Below are 20,918 nucleotides of genomic sequence, written 5' to 3' on the forward strand. Positions count from 1 at the left end.
TGCTCTTCTGCATGTACTCCGTCGGGTCCCACGTCGTGTCGAAGCACGTCTGGAAGCGGCGCCACGACCCGGGCTACGACCGGCGGACGACGGTCGTCGGCTGGTGCCTCAACCTCTTCCTCATCCTCGCCGTCGCGCTCCTCCTCCCGAAGATCGTCTTCCTCTCGAACATCATCATGCGCATCCCGCCCATGGTCGACAAGAACGAGATCAAGATGGTCGCGGAGCAGTGCCGCACGCGGGGCGCCGCGTGCGAATCAAATCTTCAACCCGACTTCAATGTGAGCATACGCGACCGTTTCGACGCAAGTTTTTCTGCGATGCTTCGAGAACTTGACGAGAGCAGTCGATCCGTCCAAAAATCAGCCGAATCGACTTCGATTTGACCGAGCGAGAGAATTTCAAAGTTTGGTCAGGACGTCCCAGCTCACCGGTTGATTCGCACACAGGCAGGGCGCCTACAAGGACCTGTGCGCGTTCCACGCGGACAAGGCGCACCACGCGCCCGGGGACCACGACGCGACCCCGGGCCACCACGACCCGGCGTCCAACGGCGCCCAGTCGACGTCGACGTTCCTCGTCAAGACGCGCCACGGCGAGCCGCGGCAGGAGTCGTCGTCCGGCGCCGTCGACGACTCGCTCGCGGCTTTCGCCGAGCTCGCCGAGGACGACGACGGGCGGCCGCCCGGCACGAAGGTCGTCGCCGTCGACGACGTGCGGGCCGAGGACTACGCGCCGCCGGACGACGCGGCCCTCCCGCCGCTCCGAGCGCCGCGGAACTCGGGCGAGCGCGAGCGCGGGCCGGCGAGCGCAAGGAGGGCGCCGCCTGACGACGTCCCCGCCGCGTTCCACCTCGCCCGTCCGCCCGTCATACCGCGCTCTCTCTATGTGTAGTAGGGGGGAAGGGGGGAGAGCAGGGGGGTCGCGGCTCCTACTTCTTCTGCTTGTCGTCGTCGCCGTCGGCGGTCTCGCCCTTGTCCGGCGCCTCCTCGGGCGCCGGCGGCACGTAGATCGCCGCGCCGCCGCTCTCCTCGGCGACCTTGGCCTTGAAGTCGTCCTCGGACATGCCGAGCGAGACGCGGCGCGCGTCCATGGCGAGCTGCGCGTGCTTCTCCGCGTCGTCGGCGATCCACTTCTTCCACTTCTCCGCCTCGTCCTTGGCGAAGAGGGCCCAGATGTTCGAGTCCTTGTCGACGGAGGCGTTCTTCGACATGGACCGGTCCCAGACGAAGTCGAGGCGCATGCGCTCCTCGACGGCGGGGAGCTCCGCGTCGAACCAGGCCTTGTCCGCCGTGTGGAGCCTGCCCGGCACGGGGAACTCGGCGGCGGCGCGGTTCCGGAAGCGCAGGCCGAGGAGCGCGTACTTGGTCATGTGCTCGAGGAAGTGGTACGAGCTCTCGTAGCCCATGCCGTATTCCGCGTTGAAGTGCGCGGCGATCTGCTGCGACGTGCGGTGCATGAGGTGGAACTGCTTCGGGAGCTTGCGGTTCGTCACCTCCTGCGTCGCCACGAGGCCGTGCTCGTTGCCGCTCTTGAGGTAGCCCAGGAACTCGGAGAGCCCGCAGAAGCGGCGCTCGCGCCAGACCGGGTACGGGAAGAAGCTCAGGATCATGGTCATCTTCTTGTAGTCGTCGCCCTCGAGGCCAAAGTCCGCGCAGCCCTCTTTCAGCAGCTCCTCGTCGCAGAGGCCGATGCCCGCCCAGACCTTGCACCACGCGAGGCGGTACTCGTAGGTCACGTGCGTGTGGAAGCCGTGGTCGATGATGATGAGCTCGAAGCGCACGTCGGCGGTCTCGGCGATGGCCTTGTCGACCTTCGACCGCGTCTGCTGGTGGAACGTGAAGGCCTGCTCGAGGCGTGCGACCATCTTCGGGTCCTTGAACATTGATTTCAGGTTCCGCTTGAGCTCCGCGCCGAAGTCGACCTCGGCGAAGTGCTCGCCGAGGAAGAAGCAGGCGAGGCCCGCGGCGCCGCCGACGGCGGCGGTGACCGCGTTCTTCGCGTGGCGGACGAACGCGCCGAACCCGTAGAGCGCGGCGCCGAGCGGCGGGCACGCCGCGGCCGCGCGCGCGGCGAGGAACGGCGCGACGAGGCCCAGGAGCAGCGCGACGGCGGACAGCGCGGCGGCGAGGGCCCCGACGTAGCAGGCGCCGACGGCGAGCGCCGCGTAGTTGTCGACCTTGACGAGGCGCCGCGCGAGCGCCTGCGTCCACGTCGGCGGCGGCGCGCCCTTCTCTTCCATTTTCGGCCGCACGAGGACGTTGCCGAAATGCAAATCGTTGTGCATGTAGCCGTGGACGAAGCAGCACTCGGCGAAGAAGGACGCGAGCTCCGCCAACGCTGTGGTGAAAGGCACGCCGAGCTTCTCGACGACGTCGCGGTCCCCTAAACTCACGGCGCCCTCCATGAACTCCTGGACCATCATGGACTCGACGCAGTAGTCCCACATGACCAAGGGGAAGTAGAGCGTCGAGTAGCGGCTCCGCTCGCTCTTGCCGCTGCGCTCGACGATGGCCGCGAGCCGCTCGCGGTTCGCGCCCTCGATGCGGAAGTCGACCTCCTGCTCGAGCATGGACGAGATCATGTACATGAGGGGCCGCAGGCCGTGGTTCGGGTCGAGGTTGTCGACGAACTGGATGAGGTAGGGCAGGATGGCGACGTCGGCGCGCAGCGCGTCGCGCACGCCGACGTGCTGCACCTTCACCAACACTTGCTGGCCGCGCGGCCGCCGGAGCGTCGCGCGGTGGACCTGCGCGATGGACGCCGCGGCCATGGCCTCCGGCTCCAGGGTTTCGAAGACCTCCTGGTACCGGCGGCCTAAACCGCGCTTCTTGCCCTCGATGTTCGGCAGGATCGTCGCCAGGGGCACGTTCCACGCCTTCTCGCAGCACTCGCGCAGCGGCGCGCGGACGTCCTCGGGAAATAAAGCCGTGTTCATGGCGAGCATCTGGCAGAGCTTGACCTGGAAGCCGCCGTTCGTCAACGCCAGATCGCGGAACATCTCGGCCATGTGCACGAAGTGGCGCTTGTTCTTCTTCTCGATCTCTTCGCGCGCGTCCTTCGCTTCGTCCGTGTCCTTGTCAAATTTATACTTCTCCTCCCACGCGTCGAGCTCGCGCTTCGACCGCTCTTTGTACTTCTTCTGCTCGTCGCCCATGTTCTTCGCGAGCTTGATCGTGTCGATGGACCGCTGGCCGCCCTTCATGACGTCCCGGACGCCGCCCCACCAGCCGCGCTTCTTCGGCGACATCTCTTCGTGGGACCGCATGACGTGGGCCGGCGCCGCGCCGTACATGGACGGGCGGCCGCGGTCCCACGAGGGGATGGCGTGCGGGGGGCCCTTCTCCGTGCGGATGGCGTCCACCGTGTCCGCGAAGGTGTGGCCCTCGTTCTCCTTGTCGTCGTGGGGCTCACCGGGCGCGTTGCCCGTCAGCCAGGACATGACGCCCTCGTCGGACTTGGTCCGCGCCCGCTCCGGGTTGGGGGGGGCGGCGACGGCGCCCGCCATGGAGGCTGGCCGGCGCGCGGACCTGGAACCGAAGGCTGCCAATTCGGGAGAGCCACGCTCCCCGTCGTCTTCGGCGTGGCAGGACCACTCTCTAACTCCTGGGATCGAGGGCTGCCAATTCGGAATTTGCTTGCATACTATGGTTCCTCGTGATGCACCGGTGTTGCCGCGAGGGCTCGGCCTTAGCCAGGCTCCGCGCGAGCAATGTTTGGCCAAAACAGCGGCAGCGGCGGCGGCTTCGGCGGCGGCGGCGGCGGCTTCGGCGGCGGCGGCTTCGGCGCCGGCGCCGGGGCGAACCCGAACGCGACGCCCTGGTCGCCGAACACGCCCTTCGGCGGCGGCGGCGCGCCCGCGCCCGCGCAGACTCCTTTTGGCGGCGGCGGCGCGTCCTTCGGCGGCGCGGCGACGCCCTTCGGCGGCGGCGCCGCGGCCGCGACGCCCTTCGGCGGCGCCGCCGCGAGCGCCGCGCCCGCGTTCGGCGCCGCGGCCCCGGCGGCGACGCCCTTCGGCGGCGGCGGATCGTCGTTCGGCGGCTCCGGCGGCGGCGCGGCGACGTTCGGCTCGCCGGCGGCGTCGACGCCCTTCGGCGGCGGCGGCGCGCCGGCCGCGTCGTCGACCTTTGGCGGCGGGTCGGGCGGCGCGTCGTCGTCCTTCGGCGGCGGCGCGAGCGGCGGCTTCGGAGGCGGCGGCGGCGCCTTCGGCGGCGGGAGCGGTACCTTCGGCGGCAGCGGCGCCGCGAGCACGACGAGCAGCACGCCGTTCGGAGGCGGCGGGAGCAGCACCTTCGGCGGCGGCGGGAGCAGCACCTTCGGCGGCGGCGTGGGCGCGTCCGGCGGCGCGCCGTTCGGAGGCGGCGCGAGCACCTTCGGCGGCGGCGGCGGAAGCGGCACCTTCGGCGGCGGCGCGAGCACGACGAGCAGCACGCCCTTTGGAGGCGGCGCGAGCAGCACCTTCGGCGGCGGCGGCGCGAGCACGACGAGCGGCGCTCCCTTAGGCGGCGGCGGGGCCGGCTCGAGCGGCGCCTTCGGAGGCGGCGGCGGCGCGAGCAGCGCCTTCGGCGGCGGCGGCGGCGCGAGCAGCACCTTCGGCGGCGGCGGCGCGTTCGGCGGCGGCGACGCCGGCGCCGCGAAGAAGGGCGCGCCGAGCGCGTTCGGCGGCGGCGGCGCGTTCGGCGGCGACAAGGAGTCGAAGAAGGGCGGCGGCAAGGCCGCCGCAGCCAAGACGCCGTTCAAGGCCGGCGGCGGCGCGGAGCGGGGCCGGTCGCGGGAGCGCGGCGGCCGCGGCGCGGGCGCCGGCGCGCGCGACGGCAGCGGCGGCCGCGGCGGCGGCGACCGGGCCGGGTCGTCGTCGTCCGCGTCGGTCAAGGTCTCGGGCCTGCCCCTCGACGTCGGCGAGGACGCCCTGCGCGCGACCTTCGGCGCCTTCGGCGCCGTCAAGTCGACGCGCGTCGCGCGCCAGGCGTCGACGGGCCACAGCCGCGGGACCGGTTTCGTGAACTTCGAGAGCGCCGACGCGGCGCGCGAGGCCGCGGCGGCGCTCGACGGCACGGACGCCTTCCACAAGGGCAAGGCCATCCACTGCGCGCTCCAGGCCGCGCGGCCCGCGCCCGACGCCGGCGGCAAGGGCGCGCCGGGCGGCAAGGGCGGCAAGGGCGCGGCGTCGGCGGGCAAGGGCGCGCCGGCGGCCGCCGGCGGCCTCTTCTGCGTCAAGGTCGCGGGCCTCGGGTCCGAGCTGACCGACGAGGCCTTCAGCGCCGCCGTCGCGCCTTTGGAGGGCCTGCGGTCCGTGCGCGTGCTCCGGGACCCGCGCGGCGCCGCGCTCTACGGCTACGCGAACTTTGGGTCGCGCAAAGAGGCCGACGCCGCGTGCCGCGAGCTCAAGCGGTCCGCGGCCTTTGGCGGCACGCCCATCTGCACGGTCAAGGAGAGCCGCGAGAAGCCGTCCGACGCCGGCCGGAGCCTGTCGCCGCCCAAGGCCGCGCCGAGGCCCGCGGCGCCGAAGAAGGCCGCCGCGGGCCCGCCGCGCGCGGTCCTCGTCGCCAAGGGCGCGCCCAAGGACGAGCGGTCCCTCAAGTCCGTCTTCGAGTCCTTCGGCGCCGTCGAATCCTGCCACGTGTCCGAGGCGGCGACCTACGTGCTCTTCGAGGACGCGGACGCGGCCGCGCTCGCCGCGCGCGAGATGTCCGGCATCGACGCGTTCATGGCCGGCGCGCTCGAGTGCGCCGTCGGCGCGCCGCCGGGCGCGAACGCCCCCGCGAAGGCGCCCCAGTTCGCCGGCGCCAAGGTCTGGACGCGCGAGGCGGCGCCGCCGCCGAAGGAGGCGCCGAAGCCAAAGCCCGCGGAGCGCGCGGACCTGAAGGCGCGGAACGCGGAGCGCTTCGCCGCGCACGACATCTCGAAAACGCCCGCGCGGCCCCGGAGCCCGCGGAGCCGGAGCCCGGCCAAAATCGTCCAGCAGGAGGCCGGCGCCGCGGACGATCTGGTCGGCGCGTGCCTCCAGTTCTGCCCCCAGGACGAGATCGACGAGCGCGTCCGCTTCAAGGAGCTCGACAAGTACGAGAAGCCGCCGGGCCACGAGGCCATGGACGACGACGAGCTCGCGCGGCGGGCGATCCCCTACGCCATGAAGAAGTACAAGCGCTCCGCCGCGGGCGACGTCCAGTCCGTGCCCGAGATCGTGAGGCCGCCGGACGTGCTCTTCGCGGCGTTCGAGCACCTCGCGGCCCACGTCATCGACGACGCGGCGCCGGGCGACTCCGAGGACGACCAGATGACGCGCTACATCTTCCTCTGGAACCGCTTCCGCGCCATCCGCAAGGACTTCATCCTGCAAAACTACACGACGGGCGGCAACGTCGACGCGCGCGTCGTCCGCGTCTTCGAGGGCATGGCGCGCTACTTCATCGGCATCGAGCAGCAGCTCTCGGGCCACCCGGAGTGGCGCGAGGGCATCGCCCACGGCAAGCACAACGCCGAGAGCCTGTCGGAGACGCTGTCCGCGCTCCTCGCGTTCTACGAGATGGGCAAGCACGCGGCCGACGCGGGCGACGTGCTCCGCAACGAGCCCGAGTTCACGCAGTACTGGCTCATCTATTTCCTGGACCAGGAGCAGGGCGCCGAGGCGGGCCGGCTGCTGACGGTGCTCGCGCTGAAGCGGCCCCTGCTCCGCGAGTCCGACGCTGTGCGGCGCGCCGCGGAGATCAAGCGCTGCCGCGAGGAGCGCAACTACGCGCGCTTCTTCGGGCTCGTGCGCGAGGCGCCCTACCTCGTGCGCTGCCTCGCCGTCGCCCAGTACGCCGACGGCATGCGTCTGGACGCGCTCGAGGTCATGGGCAAGGCCTACGTCAAGTCGGAGCCGTACCCCGCGGGCGAGCTCGCCGACCTGCTGTGCCTCTCGGGGCCCGAGGAGGCGCGGCGGCGCGCCGTGGACTACGGCTACAGCGTCGACGCCCAGGGCGACGTCCTCTTCGCGGCGACGGGCGCCGACGTCGACCTGGACGCGTTCGGCGACGGCGGCGGCTCGAAACGAGCGCCGCTCTTCGGAGCCCAGGACCTCGGCGCGGCCGTGCGCACGCCGCGGGGCGAGGCGGACCCGGAGGCCGCGGCGAAGGAGCGCGAAATGCTCGCCGCGCGCGAGGCCGCGCGGCGCGAGGCCGCGGAGCAGGCCGCGCGCGACGCCGACGCGGCGCGGAAGAAGGCCGCGGCGGACGCCGAGGAGGCGCGGCTCCGGCGCGAGCTCGTCGCCAAGCAGGAGGCCGCCGCCGCCGAGGCCGCGCGCCAGCGCGAGGCCGCGCGCCTCGCCGCGGAGCAGGCCGCCGCCGAGAAGGCCGCCGCGGAGAAGGCCGCGGCCGAGGAGGCCGCGCGGGTGAGAGCGTTGGAGGAAGAGGCCCGGCGGCGCCGCGAGGAGGCCGAGGCGCGGCGCCGAGCCGCCGAGCAGGCCGCCGCCGAGGAGGCCGCGCGCCGCGAGGCCGCGCGCCTCGCGCTCATCGAGGAGCGGCGCAGGAGGACGGCCGAGGCCGAGGCGCGCGCGGAGGCGCGCGCGGCGGAGGCGCGCGACGCGCGGAACGCCGCGGCGGCCGCGCGGCACCACGCGGTCGCGACGTTCCGGCGCCTCGTGCGCCGCTGCGCCGCGAGGAAGCGCGGCCGCGCCGCGGACGCGAGGAAGCGCGCCGCGGTCTACCTGCGGCTCTGGCGGTATCGCGCGGCCGCGAGGCACGCGGCGCGGCTCCGCTACCTGCGCGTGCTCCAGTCCTTTTCGCGCTGGCGCGACACGGCCCTGGCCCCGTCGCCCTTCCCGGACTACGCCGCGCGCGCGCCGCCGACCGCGGCGGCGCGCTCGACGTCGCCGGCGCCGCGGTTCGCGGCGTTCCGCGACCTCGGCGCGGCCGCGGAGCGCGCGACGAGCGACCTCGCGGACACGCTCGCGCGCCTCTGCCGGCCGCGCGTCGACGCGCGCCGGGCCGTCGCGGCGGCGGCGCCTCCGGGCCCGTCGGCCTGGGCGCTGGCGCTCGTGGGCGCCGCGGGCGACGGCCTGCTCGACGCCGTCGCGGCCGCGCTCGACGACGGCGGCCCCCGGAAGCGGGCGCGGGACTGCGAGGTCACGGTGCTGCGTTTCGATAGCGTGGCCGCGGCGCCGCTCCCCGCCGTCGACGGGTTGCTGGTCGTCGCGTCGAAAGACCGCGCGGAGGACGCGGCCGCGGTCCTCGACGCGCACTTCATCGGCCGGGAAGCTATGGCGCCCTGCGCCGTGCTCCACGACGGCGCCGACGGCCCGCCGGCGCCGCTCCTCGACGAGCTCCGGGGCCGCGTCGGCGCGTGCTCGCACGCGGCGACGGCGAAGCGGTCGATGGCGCTCGGAGGCGACGTGGCCCGGTGCCTCGCGTTCCTCGCGGCGCGAAGACCGCCGCGGCCCCTGGCGCCGCCGGCGACCCGGGCCGTCGCGGCGCGCGTCGTCGCGACGCCGCCGAAGCGGCCCGACGTCGCGGCGATCAAGCGCGCGCGCGCGGCGCTCGCGCTCGCGAACGCGCGGCCCGCGCCGGCGCCGGCGGAGGGGCCCGCGAAGCGCTCCCGCATCGACCGCGCCGTCGTCGCCGAGGCCCAGGCGAGCGACGACTTCTCGTCCTGGCTCGCGGGGGTCGTGGGGGGGGACGCCTAACTTTTACGACTCAGGAGCCGCCTCGCGGCGAGACGAAGGTCGCGACGACGGCGTAGATTTCCTGGGGCAGCGCGCCGGGCGCGAAGCACTTGGAGACGACGTTGGTGATGAGGCGCGCGTGGTGCTTCGCGTATTCGTCGAAGCCTTTGGCTTTCCGGACCTTGTCCACGAGCGCCCAGCAGGATTTGAAAGCGGGCGTGTCCTCGCGCCGCGCAACGTTCGTCGTCACCAGTGCTGCACCCGCGCGTAGAAGCAATGGTAACAGTCGCCGCCGTCCATGATGAAGGGCGATTGCGAACAAAAAAAAGTGAGGGGTGTCTTTCATTACGGTGTCAGTACAGTGTACGTTGGCTCCGGCCCCGATGAGTCTCTTCGCTGCCGCTAAGAGGTCCTTCTTTGCCGCTAAGGCATTCGGCCCAAGGATCTCCCACCGGGGAGATTGCACCAAATAAAAGAGAGCGGGGGTAAACCCGTGATCGCTGTCAGGGTCAGCGCCTGCCGCGAGGAGTATCTCGAGGATCTCGAAATTACCTTGGTAACAGGCGCGGCAAAGTGCGCTCATGCGAGGCGGGGCGGCTTCGTTCGGGTCGACTCCGCTTGCGAGCAACTCTCGGACCACCCGCACGTTGCCTTCGAACGCGGCTTCGCACAACTGCCACGCTGGTGTAAATGTTGTTGTTTGTGTAGCCGCGTCCCAATCCATCGCGGCCCCCCCGAATGCGGCGGCGGCGGCGACGCGGCGACGGGCGTGCGGCGGTTTTGGGGGGTCTGCGACGGCGCGCAGGGTCGGATGCGCAGAGTCTGCAGCGCTCGCAGGGGCGGAGGTCAATCTTGCCGGCAAGTGCCGTGCAACGCGTTCGTGGCTCTCGAAGATGGCTCTCGAGCCGGAGAGCTTCGGCTGCCGGCACGGCCGTGGCAGCTCGCCGAATTTTAGAGACTCAGGGTGTCAAGTGGCCCACTGTGGGAGGCGTCCAGGGGTTGAGTCCACATAGTGGCTCAATATACCCGTCACCAAGCTGTTCGCTCCTTACGAAGCCCCGGCGGCCTTGTCCTGCTCCGCCGCGACGACGAGGCCCGTGAGCTTCTCCTCGGCCCAGTGCCTCCACTCGCGGAAGTTCACCTTGCCGTTCTTGTTCGCGTCGATCTCGGTCCAGCACGCCATGGCTTGGTCCTTGGTCAGGCCGTGCTGCAGGAGGAAGCGCCGCACGTCGGCCTTGGACAGCTGGCGCTCGCGGTCGCCGTCGGCGAGATCCATCTCCTTGAAGCTCGTGCGCACGAGTTCGACGGTCTCCTTCATGATGTAGTGGTCGAACTTGGCCACGGTGAGGCGACCGCTGCCCATGTCGTCCATGGCCTTGAAGCTCGCGGAGGCCTCCTCCCAGGTGGCCCCGCGCGCGACCATGGTCGTGATGTACTCGCGGCGGCTGATCGAGTGGTCGCCCTCCTCGTCCAAGGAATCGAATATTGCGCGCAGCGCGACAGCGCGATCGTCCCTCGACAGGGGCTCGTCGAGCACGGCGGCCTTCCAGTCCGATTCCACTTCCCCGGCGTCCGGATCGGCGGCCGAGGCCTTGGCGGCGGCGCGCTCCTTGTCGTTGAGCTTCTGGCTGACTTGGGAGATGGTGAGCGTTTCCGTGTCGGACGCGTACGCGCTGGAGACCAAGGCGACGAGCTGGTCCTTCGTGTAGCCCTTGGTGCTCGCAGCGGCGCCCATCGTGTGTCGAGTCGGCGCTGCGAGCTCGGTGCGAGAGGGCAAGGGCAGCCTAGAAGCGGGCAGGCTGGTTGACCTTGCAGCATCATCGGTAAAAAAACACATTGACAATGCGCAGCATGCCCATCTTCCACTGGTGAATCCCATGGCTCCCGCGTCCTGCCCTCGGGAGTCCTACGTTTAGAGTCGCATCACGGTGAATCCCATGGCGCCCAGCGGGGGCCCCCAGGCCATCGACATGCAGCCCAGCGCCGAGGCCGTGCCCATCCGGCCGGTGATGGCCGAGCCCATCGAGGTCCACATGCTGGGCCTCGGCGTCGTGGGCATCGTGCGGGACCAGCACGCGGCGAAGCTGGCGAAGCGCGTGCTGTTCCTGAGCCAGGTATTGGTCGGCATCCAGCTCGTCCTCGCCGTCGTCGCCATCGTGCGGAACCACGGCATCTTGTTCGTGCTCGTGGGACTGTTCTTCAACCTGATCCACCCGACGTGCGGCTACTTCGGCGTGCGGAAGAAGGACAGCGGCCTTTTATGCCTTTTTTGCAGCTACGGCATGGCCCAGGCGGCGGCCGACGCGATCGTGGCGTGCACGTTCATCGTCGACGCGACCCAGGCGGAGACGTACCGGCGGCGGGTCGCGTCGGGCTGCATCGCCGGCTACTACGCCGTGCAGGGCGTCGTCCACCTCGCGGTCTTCCACTGGGGCAACAAGCTCTACAACAACCGCAACTACATCGAGGGCGGGAGGAGGCAGATCACGCCCGTGGGGCGGCGGCCGCCGCCCGCGGAGCCCTTCCCCGTCGCGACGGCGTTCCCCGTCGACGAGGTCGCCGCGGTGCTCGTGCCGGACACGCCGCGCGGCGACGACGGCGCGCTGAGCGACGCGCCGAGCGACGCGCCGTCGGCGCACGTCGGCAGTCGGACGCTCGACGACGACCTCGAGGCCGCGCCCGTCGTCGAGGACTTCCTAAAGGGCTAGAGCGCGGACCCCCGGGGCGCCTTGTCGACCGCGTCGTCGAAGAACGCGTCGACCGCCGCCGTGTACCGCGCCCGGTAGAAGTCGAAATGGCGGCAGTGGGGGCTCTTCTCGAAGACGACCGTCTCGATGGGCAGGCTCGCGAAGCACCGCAGCAGCGTGATGAACGCGTCGATGGACGGCTTCCGGATGAGCGCGTCCTCCGCGCCGTGGACGAAGAGGTAGCGGCAGTAGGGCGGCAGGTCGCTGCAGAGCCGCTCGAGCCCCCGCGTCTGGATCCGCAGCACCGCTCCGTCGTCGGCGCGGACGACGCGCGCGACGCAGGCGCCGAACGCGGGCCCGTCGACGGCCTTGGCGAACGTCAGGCCCGCCTTCGTGCCGCGAAATAAATTCTTGACCATGCCGCCGATGGCGTCGATCATCATGTCCTCGTCGCCGTGCATGTCGGCCGCGCTGTCGAAGACGCAGCCCCGGAGCCGCTTCTTGAACTCCGGCGACGCCTCGATGAGCCGCCCCAGCGCGGACGCGCCGTTGTTCGAGAACGCGTGGCAAAGCACGTGGTGCGCGCCCGCGCATTTCGCGACGACGTCGTCGATCTGCGCCTCCGCGGCGCCCCGGAGCGCCGGGGGCGCGAACGCGGGCGTCACGGCGACGACGCGCCGCCACCGCGGCCGCGCTGTCGCGTAGTGGTCCACGACGCCCTGGAGCTCGGGCAGCGACGAGCCGCCGAAGCCCAGGATGACGACGGCGACGGGCGCGGCGTCCTCCGGCGCCGCGGACGCGGCCACCCTAAACCCGGACCGCGCGGACGACGCGAAGGCGAGCGCCGACGCGCACAGCGCGCCGACGGCGTCGTCCGCGTCGACGCGCGCCGCCAACGCTTCGCAGATGGGCAGCAGGTGCGTCCCCTTGCACACGGCGGCGACGCAGCACTCGCCCGCGAGCTCCGGCGTCACGTCGCCTCTCTCCGCCGCTTCGAGCCGCGCGAGGACCGCGGCGCCGTCGGCGTCGTCGTCGGGGGCGAGGAGTTTGGGGTTCCAGGTGCTCCAGCCCGCCGCGTAGCCCTCGCCGCGGGGCGTGCACCGGACGCGCGTCTTGCGGCCCTCGAGCTCGACGGCGCCGTCGACATCGACGGCCACGGCCGCGCCAAAGGGCACGAGGCCCACGGGCGCCGACGTCAGCGACGGCGCCGCGCGGAGCTTCAGGCCGCGCCGGGCGACGACGCGGTGGAGCGTGCCGGACGAGGCCACTTCGTCCAGGGCAGCCATAGCCGAGTGATGACCGGGCAAGAAGTTGACTTTGGCCGGGGTCGTCGTTGACGAGCGAGCTCGACATCGATTGCTCCCGCCCGCTCGAGGCGGCCCTGTGTACGAAAACGCCGACGGCCCCCGGCGCCACGAGCGTAGCCATTCGTGCTATTCTGCCCGGGCACCACCCCTGACGAAAAAAATCTGCGCGAAGCCCCGAAAAAACGACCGCGCGAACCCCAAACAAGTCGCGCGCAAAAATCAGCATGGCGGGGAATGGTAACGGACAGCACGACTTCATCGAGTTCGTCTGTAAGCCGGCCTGTCGCGGCGTCCGACTGGCTCCCCAGCCGCGCGCCCCGGACCGCCGCCGCGCGCGCGCGCCGACGAACGACCGCCTCGTCTTCGACGCCGGCCGCCTTCCGCCCCGGCCGCGCGCCCCGGACCGCCGCCCCGCGCGCCGTCACCGCGCGCGCCCCGCAGGTCGAGGACCTGTACCTCGCGTCCGAGGAGAAACGGATGGTGCGCATCAAGAAGGGGACCGAGTACCGGTGTTCGATGCTCCGGGACCAGCACTTCTCGAGCCTCTTCCGCCACTACGGCAAGCACAACGGCGTCGACAAGGACGGCCTCGTCTTCTTCTTCACGGAGGAGCTCATGCAGGAGCTCGACGGCAACGACACGCCGCGGAGCGTCCACCTCCGCAAGAACGACGTCATCGTCATCCGCCACCGATACAAGGAGGAGCCCAAGGGCCTCTTCGTGCGCCTCGACCTCGACGAGCGCGACGCTTTGGCCGTCATCGGCGCCTACCCGAGCGCGCGGAGCCTGAAGTCGGCCGACGGGCGCACGGCGCTCCACCACGTCGCGAAGCGCGCGGGCTACGACGAGCCGGAGAAGGTCCGGGCCGACCTCGCGCGGAAGGCGACGAAGCTCGCCGTCGACCTGCTGCTCCTGGGCTGCGACCCCTCGGCGACGAACCACTACGGGCAGACGGCGATGATGATCGCCCTGGAGCACGCGAAGATGGACGCGCCGGACGACCCGCACCGCGAGCTCGTCGGCGTGCTCCGGCCGCACGAGTTCAAGCGCCAGATGGCCGTGATCCGCGCGCACTTCGTCGGCCGCAAGGCGGGCGAGGGCCGCACGAAAAGCGCCGAGGACATCATCCTCAAGCGCGCGTGCACGTCGAAGAACGTCGACGTCCAGGGCGAGGCCAAGCACAACGCGGCCGTCCGCTTCCTCTTCTCCGCGCTCGCGCACGGGAACCAGGCGAGGAACTTCAAGCGCGTCGTCTGCTTCCTCTACGCGTAGCCGGCGGAGCCCGGACGACGACGACGGCGCGCGGCCCCCCCGCGCGCCACCCTCTCTTTCCGACGCGCCCGCGGCGCGGGCCCCCGCCGACTCCCGGCGGACCCGCGCGCGCCCGCGGGTCCCGCGCCATCGCGGGCCGTAACTGCGACACAACCACGCCGTTAGAGCTCCTCTCAGAGCTCCTTGTCGAAGCCGATCATCTTTTTCAGGAGGACCTTCCGGACGTGGAGCCAGTCGAGGTCCTTGTCCTTGAGGTGGCCGTTGTCCTCGAGCATGTGGAGGCGGTCGAGCTCGATGTTGAGCGCGCCGGGCCCCGTCATGCGGCTCTGCTGCTTCTGGATGTAGGCCTTCTCCTTGTCCGTGCACTTCTTGCCGCTCTCCGGGTGGCAGTGCGTCGTCGGCTTCGTCGAGCCGAAGATGGCGACGACCTCGATCTTGAAGAGGATGACGGAGCCCGCGGGCACGTGCGGGTACTTGTGGTCGCCGTAGGCTGCGGGGGAGATCGGGCGTTTCGACCGCGCGCGGCGACGGGGGAACGCGGCGCGACGCGCCGAGCTCGCTCGGGCACCAGACGTCCCAGACGTCGCCCTCGACGAGGAAGGGCAGGACCTCCTGCCAGCAGGGGATGGCGTGCTTCACGTTGACCTTGATCGTGTGGCCGTTGTCGTAGGTCGACGTGAAGACGTCGCCGTCGAGGAGCAGGCCCTGGTAGTGGAACTCCACAGTACCCGTCGGCGGCTTCGCGTGGAACTCGCCGTCGCCGAACTTGATGATCTTGTACCTAGGCCGCGGCGACCCGTCGGCGAATGCGCGGCGGCCGCGGCGGCGCGTCGCGCGCGCCGCGCGCTCGGCGAATCTGCCGCGCCGGCGCCGCGCTGCAGCCCCGTGTCCGTCGTGTGGACGTCGTCCTTCTGGGCGTTGCGCGCGAGGAAGTCGACGCCCTCGGGCGTCGTGCCCGCCGACGCGAGCGCGACGACCCACGCCAGCGCGGCGAAGGCTGCCCGCCTGTCCATCGTTGTACACACCTCCGCTGTGCCGCGGATCCCGGCGGATGTTGCTGAATGAGGTGGATGCTTACGCTACACGAGAAGAAGTTTTGGTCTGGAGCCACCCACCGGGGGCAGCGTCATGGTGGGTGCCTGAGGCCCGGGGAGCATTCCGCACGTGACCCGGGCCTGGAGCGCTTCGTCCGCGCGCCGCGAGGACCCGCGGGGCCAGCGCGGGCGCCGCCCGCGGCCCGGGCAGCGGCGAGCGCAAGTCGAAAATGGGCGAGATCCCCAGCGCGGGCCAGGAGTTCGTCGCGACGATCGTCGACGGGAAGGGCAAGCTCGGGTTCAAGCTCGCGCAGCAGCGCGTGCCCGGGGACTTTTACGCCTTCGTCGTCGAGCACGTGGACGCCGGCGGCGTCGCGGACGTCGCCGGCATCCTGCGCGGCGCGCAGCTGCTCGCGGTGAACAACAAGCTCGTCGTCTTCGCCGGGAACAAGGCGACGGACTTTTACGAGGTGCTGGGCGTGGAGACGAACGCGTCGCGCGCGGCGATCCGCAAGGCCTACCTCCAGAAGGCGCTGGACAGGGCAGGAAAAGGGTGTGAAATTCCCAACTTCAAAGGCTCCGATCTCGGCCGTTTTCCACTCGTTTCGGCTGATTTTTGGACGAGCGATCATCTCTCGGAACGGTCTCGAAGCATGGATGCTTTTTCCGGAACGCGCGCGCGCGGAACACTCATGTTGAAGAGAACTTGAATCACCCTTTTCCTGCCCAGGCGCTGGAGCAGCACCCGGACCGCGCGGCCGCGCGCGGCGAGGACCCGGGCGACGGCGGCGCCTTCGTGCTCATCTCCGAGGCCTACGCCACGCTCGCCGACGAGAGCCACCGCGCGTCCTACGACGCCATGCGGGGCTGCCGGGGCTGCTGCGTGGAGCTCGGCGACGTCGTCAAGATGGTCCGGGGCAGCCCGGGCCCCGTGCGCCTGCGCTTCTTCGAGCCGCCGCTCTGCGAGCTGAGCGACTACCGGCGCGGCGCGGGCGCCGTGCGCTCCTTCGAGGGCGACGGCTGCGCCGTCGGCGCGCGGAGCGAGCCGCGGTCCGCGTGCGCCGTCGCGGCCGCGCCGTCGATGAGCCGGCTCTCGTGGATCGGCGCGGTCGCGCAGCGCGCGTCGGCGGGCGACGTCGACGCGCTCTACAAGCTCGGCGTGGACCACTGCCTGCGCATCGCCGACGACTGGCCCGCGGCCGACGTCGAGGACGCGCTGGGCCACGCGCGGGCGTGCCTCGACGCCGCCAAGGCCCGGGGCGACCAGCGCGCGGCGACGTCCCTCAAGACGTTGGACGGTCTCGCGCGCGACGCCCAGGGCAACCGGGCCAACGACGGCCTGCGGTTCGCGGCGACGGCGTCGCCCCTCGCGGCCGCGGCGCTGCAGGACGACGCGGAGGCGCAGCTGCTGGTCGCGATCGCGCTCGTGCGCATCAACACGACGGGCGAGCGGCGCAAGGCGCTCCAGCACGCCGAGCGCGCCGCCGGGGCCGCGGCGCGGTCCGCGACGCGGGGCAAGAGCGGCACGCGCGAGCAGGACATGGCGAAGACCTTAGTATCGTCCGAGGCCGCGTACCTCGCGGGTTTGATGCACCTCGTCGACTTCGACGTGGCCGAGGCGGAGAAGCTCTTCCGCGCGGCGGCGGACGTGGGCCACCCCTACGCCAAGGACCGCCTCAAGGAGCTCGGCGGCGCGCGGCCGCGCCGCGGCGGCTGCCTCTGCTGCCGCCCCGCGTACGACGCGGCCGCGCGGCGCCTCCTGCTGGTCGAGTCCTTCCGCGAGTGGGAGCAGATCCGCGTCTACACGGCGCACGCGTCGCCGTCGCCGCCGCCGCCGCCGCCGCCGACGGCGTCCGTCGCGCCGCCCGCGGCGGCGGCGCCGCCGCCCGCGGCGCCGCCCGAGGAGATCCCCGTCGCGTCGCCGACGTCGCCGACCGCGGTCCTCGCCGCCTTCCTCTTCTGCGACGGCGGCGCGTCCAAGTACTCCAAGGCCTTCAACGGCATGATCTGCTCGTCGAAGCGCGACGGCTTCGGGAGCATGGTCTGCTTCGAGCAGGGGTCGAAGAAGACGCAGATCCACGCGACGGAGGACGTCCTCGAGGACATCGAGTACGCCTGGTCCCAGAACGCGGGCCACGCCGGCGACGACTTCGACGACATGGGCGCGCAGGTCGCGCTCCACGTCGCGGAGCTCGACGACGAGGCGAACGCGGCCGCGCTCGTCCCCGCGGACTACGACTTCGGCGACGGCAACCCGCTCCAGCTCGTCGAGCGGACCGAGGAGTTCTGAGAAGCTGCCTTTAGTTGCCCCCCCCTCCTCTGCTCGTGCGTGTCCTCTGTCTTAATTCGTCTCCGGAAAGCCTACTCGACGCTCGTGTCCGCCTCGATGGCCTTCACGTGCGGGTCCGGCGCCTTGGCGACGGCCTTGACCTCCACCGTGGGCTCCGGCGCCTCGCTCTCCAGGATCTCCACGGACAGCCGGTAGACGCTCGCGAGGGGCGGGTGCCACTCCGCGAGCGCGGGGTCCTCGTCCTCCTCGTCCGGGTCGCAGGGCGCGCTGTCGTAGGCGTACTCCGCGAGCGCGTTCGGGTCCTCCATGGCGCAGGCGACGGACGCCATGGTGTGCAGGTAGGAGAAGGGCCGCACGGCCTTGATGCGCACCGCGGCGCCGACGAGCGCGCGGAGCTCCGTCGCAAAGGCCTTGCACGCGCCGGCCTTGCCGTTCATGGCGCCGTTCACGCCGTCCTTGTGGACGTTCGCGTGGCCGTAGAGGCCCAGCGTCCAGGACCGCGCCCGCTGCCAGGCCGCGTGGGCCTCGAGGTCCGCGATGGGCGCGCCGACGACGAAGGTGATGCCGACGGCGGCGTCGGGATGCGCCGCCGCGAGCTTCGCGAGCTGGCTGTTGTCCTCCGGGGGCGCCTTCGTCATCGCGCCCTCCGCCGCCGGGGCGCCCATCGTGGCGCCGCGGGCCGGCAGAAAGCGGGCAGCCCAGAGCGTGAGAGGCCCTGAGGCCAGTTTTTGTGGCTGTTCAAGTACCGTGCATCTTGAAAAACGGTGGGAGTTATGGCTGCCCCGCGATTCCGCCTGCGCACGGGCGCGCCGGACTGGGCGAAGATCACGGCCGTCGACGTCGACGACGTGCTGGAGACGGGCAGCGCCGGCGACGTGCTCAGCGACCTCGTCGACGACCTCGCCTTTTGCAAGGTCGTCCCGCCGGAGCTGCGCAAGGTCGGCCACGACGCGTCGGCGACCATGGTGCGCCTGCTGCAGCTCGCCGTCGAGTACCTGCTCCACGTCCAGGAGGCCCTGGGCGACGAGGTCGTCGCCAAGGAGTCGGCGCTGCGCGAGCTCGCGGAAGACGCGAAGCGCGCGGCCGCGGCCGCGCGCGTCTCCGACGCGAAGCGCAAGGCGCTCGCGCGCCAGGTCGGCGAGTTCCGCGACGTGGCCCTCGGCATCGCCTCGGCGGCGCGCGCCGCGGGCGTCGACACGGCGAAGTGGCTGCGGAGCCTCCAGGACGACGGCGGCGCGTACGAGGACGACTCGGAGGTCATGGGCTCTTACGGCGCCGCGCGCGGCCGCGCCTGGGCCTGCGCCCAGTGCGGCAAGGCCTTCGTGAATCGTGAATATTTAGAACAACATATACGGCGCAAGCACGGCGGGTCGCTCGCGGCGTCCGGCGACGCCGGGCTCGTCGCGATCGCGCGCGCGTTCGAGGCCGTCGCGCGCGGCCCGCGGCCCGAGGCGTCGCGGCGGGAGCTGCTGGACTTTCTCCAGCGCGGCGGCCACCTGGAGGCCATCTTCGGCGCCGCGCGCTCCGAGGCGGAGCGGGCCGTCGCGGAGGGGACCGTCGCGGCGCTGCTCGGCGACGCGTCGGCCGACGCGTGCGTCGGCCCGGCGGACCTCGGCGACTTCGTCGCCGAGCTGCGGCGCTGCCGGAGCGTCGCCCTGGGGGCTTTGCGCTTCGCCGGCGGCGACCTCCCGCCGGCGGCGCCGGCGCCCGGCGTGCTGCTCGGCGAGGACGTCGCGGAGGTCCACGTCGCGTGCGTGCGCGCCGCGGGCCTGCCGGCCATCGCGGAGGCGGGCTGCGTCGTCGCCCTGTCGCGGGCGGGGCAGCGCGTCGCGGAGACGCCGCCGGCCGTCGGGTCCCGCGAGCCCACGTGGCTCACGTCGAGCCACGGGGCCACCGTCGCGGTGCCGCTCGCCGCCGACGAGCAGCGGCGCGAGCGCGGGCTCTTCGTGGAGGTCTTCGCGGGTGCTTGTCTGGTGGGCGTCGCCCACGTCCACGCGCGGAGCCTACTCTACGACGGCCTGCTCCGCGTGAAGCTCCGGCCCGACGACGACGAGTTCCCGGGGGCGGCGGCGGATCTGGGGTTCGTGGAGTTGCGGTGCCGCGCGGCCGCGCGCGTGCGCCTCGAGAACGTCGAGGTCTTCGGGCTCGGCGCGGCGCCGCCGGGCGCGCCGTTCCTCGAGGCGCGCTGGCGCGGCGGCGCCGGGTCCGCGCCGTCCGTCGTCTGGCGGTCCGCGGCCGCGGTCCGCGCGTCGCGGCGGCCGGACTCGTTCGACCTCGTCGCGGAGCACCCGCTGCCGCTGGGTCTGCCCTTCGCGCGGCGCCACGCCGTCCTCGACGTCTTCGCCCTCTTCGTCGACGACGACGGCACCGAGGCGAGCTGCGGCGACGCCGTCGCGGTCGACGCCGCGGGGCTCCGGAGCCGCGCGTTCGCCGCGCGCGGCGAGCCCGTCGAGTTCGCCGCGGGGTCGGCGACGCGGGGCCTGCGCGCCGTCGCGAGCTGCTCGCCGCTGGCGGCGGAGCTCGGCGAGGTTTTGGAGGCGCGCTACCGCGAGGCCGCGGCGCCCGCGCCGGACCTCCGGCCCGCGGCGGAGCTCGCGATGTTGGACGCGAACGCGAGCCACGGGCCCCTCGCGCCGGACGCGCCCGGCGCCGCCGGCGCGGCCCTCGAGGCCTTCGCGGGGGCGTGCAAGCTCGCCGACGCCGTCGACGGCGCGTCGACGGACGTGGCCTTTTTCCGGAGCGGCGCGCCGGTCGTCGTCGACGCGGACGGCGACGTGGCCATCCGGCTCGCGAGGGCCGCGGACGGCGCCTGCGTGGCCCGGGGCGTGCTGGGTCCGCGGGCTCTCACGGCCGCGCGGCTGCTCAAGGTCGACCTGGCGAAGCGCGCGCGGGAGGCGACGTGGACGCGCGCGGCGGCGACGCTGCGCTGCCGGCCGCTCGCGCGCGTCCGCGTCCGCGTCTTCGAGGCCCACCTCCTCGCGCCGCCGCCGCGTATTTTCGCGTCGCTGGCCGTCCTCGGCGACCCGGCGGCGCGGAGCGAGCCGACGGCGACGGGCGAGTGCGCGCTCGACGTCGACCTCCTCGTGCCGCGCGACGCGGCGCCGGGCGCCTACGTGGACGTCGCGGTCGTCGACGCGGCGAGCGGCTTGGTGGTGGGCGCGGCGTCCCTGGACCGCGCGGACCTGGCAACGCCGTCGAAGCGCACGACGCTGGCGCTCCGCGACGCGCGCGGCGCCGTCGCCGGCGAGTTAGCGGTCTGCGTCACAGCATCGCCGGACGTCGCGGCGCCGCCGGACCGCAGCGACCTCGCGCGGTGCCGCGTCGCCGACGCGCAGCTCAGCGGCTTCGAGCTCGACGGTGCCTTGCTGGAGGGCGACGCCCTCGAGGTCGAGGCGGAGCTCGACGGCGTCGTCGTCGGGTCCGCGGCGCTCGCGCGGGCCGGCGACTCCTTCTCCGGCGCCGGAAACCTGCGCCTCGAGCTCCCCGTCGAGGCCGACGGCGCCCGGCGCCTGGCCCTGCGCGTCTACGACGGCGCGGGGGGGTGCGTGTTGGCCGGCGCGCTGCCCGTCGCCGAGGCGCTCCGCGGCGCGCGGACCGACGCCGCGGCGCCCCGGAGCCTCGCGCTGGCGTTGGCGCCGCCGCCGCCCGACGAGGCCGCGCTCGTCGCCGCGCCGCCGCTCGCCGCGA

General features: G+C 72.6%; 5 protein-coding genes across 5 annotated transcripts in view; 3 read left to right on the forward strand and 2 right to left on the reverse strand.

Moving 5' to 3' along the window:
- Positions 1-1,636: 1,636 nt before the first annotated feature.
- On the reverse strand, positions 1,637-2,938 carry AURANDRAFT_18563 (hypothetical protein; the record flags this gene model as incomplete). The annotated part of the gene is made up of 2 exons (XM_009034382.1): positions 1,637-1,804; positions 2,255-2,938. Coding segments are annotated over 2 exons (852 nt in total), but the record flags the coding sequence as incomplete, so codon positions are not given.
- A 774-nt stretch (positions 2,939-3,712) lies between these two features.
- AURANDRAFT_60739 (hypothetical protein) lies at positions 3,713-8,662 on the forward strand (the record flags this gene model as incomplete). The annotated part of the gene is made up of 1 exon (XM_009034124.1): positions 3,713-8,662. The coding sequence occupies one exon, from the start codon at positions 3,713-3,715 to the stop codon at positions 8,660-8,662; it is 4,950 nt and encodes a 1,649-aa protein (XP_009032372.1).
- A 1,027-nt stretch (positions 8,663-9,689) lies between these two features.
- On the reverse strand, positions 9,690-10,376 carry AURANDRAFT_60740 (hypothetical protein; the record flags this gene model as incomplete). Its single annotated transcript, XM_009034381.1, has 1 exon — positions 9,690-10,376. The coding sequence occupies one exon, from the start codon at positions 10,374-10,376 to the stop codon at positions 9,690-9,692; it is 687 nt and encodes a 228-aa protein (XP_009032629.1).
- A 235-nt stretch (positions 10,377-10,611) lies between these two features.
- On the forward strand, positions 10,612-11,349 carry AURANDRAFT_60741 (hypothetical protein; the record flags this gene model as incomplete). The annotated part of the gene is made up of 1 exon (XM_009034125.1): positions 10,612-11,349. One exon carries the CDS (start codon positions 10,612-10,614, stop codon positions 11,347-11,349), a length of 738 nt encoding a protein of 245 aa, XP_009032373.1.
- Positions 11,350-12,859: 1,510 nt separating this feature from the next.
- Positions 12,860-20,918, forward strand: part of AURANDRAFT_60742 (hypothetical protein) — a gene marked incomplete at both ends in the record, with an annotated part of 22,705 nt that continues 14,646 nt past the window's right edge. Inside the window, 5 exons of the mRNA XM_009034126.1 lie at positions 12,860-12,901; positions 13,077-13,903; positions 15,153-15,543; positions 15,672-17,207; positions 18,056-20,893. Coding sequence (XP_009032374.1) covers positions 12,860-12,901; positions 13,077-13,903; positions 15,153-15,543; positions 15,672-17,207; positions 18,056-20,893 — 5,634 coding nt within the window. The remainder of the gene's footprint in view (positions 12,902-13,076; positions 13,904-15,152; positions 15,544-15,671; positions 17,208-18,055; positions 20,894-20,918) is intronic.

The sequence above is a fragment of the Aureococcus anophagefferens genome (genome assembly GCF_000186865.1).
Source record: "Aureococcus anophagefferens unplaced genomic scaffold AURANscaffold_1, whole genome shotgun sequence".
In the NCBI taxonomy this organism is placed as follows: domain Eukaryota; class Pelagophyceae; order Pelagomonadales; family Pelagomonadaceae; genus Aureococcus; species Aureococcus anophagefferens.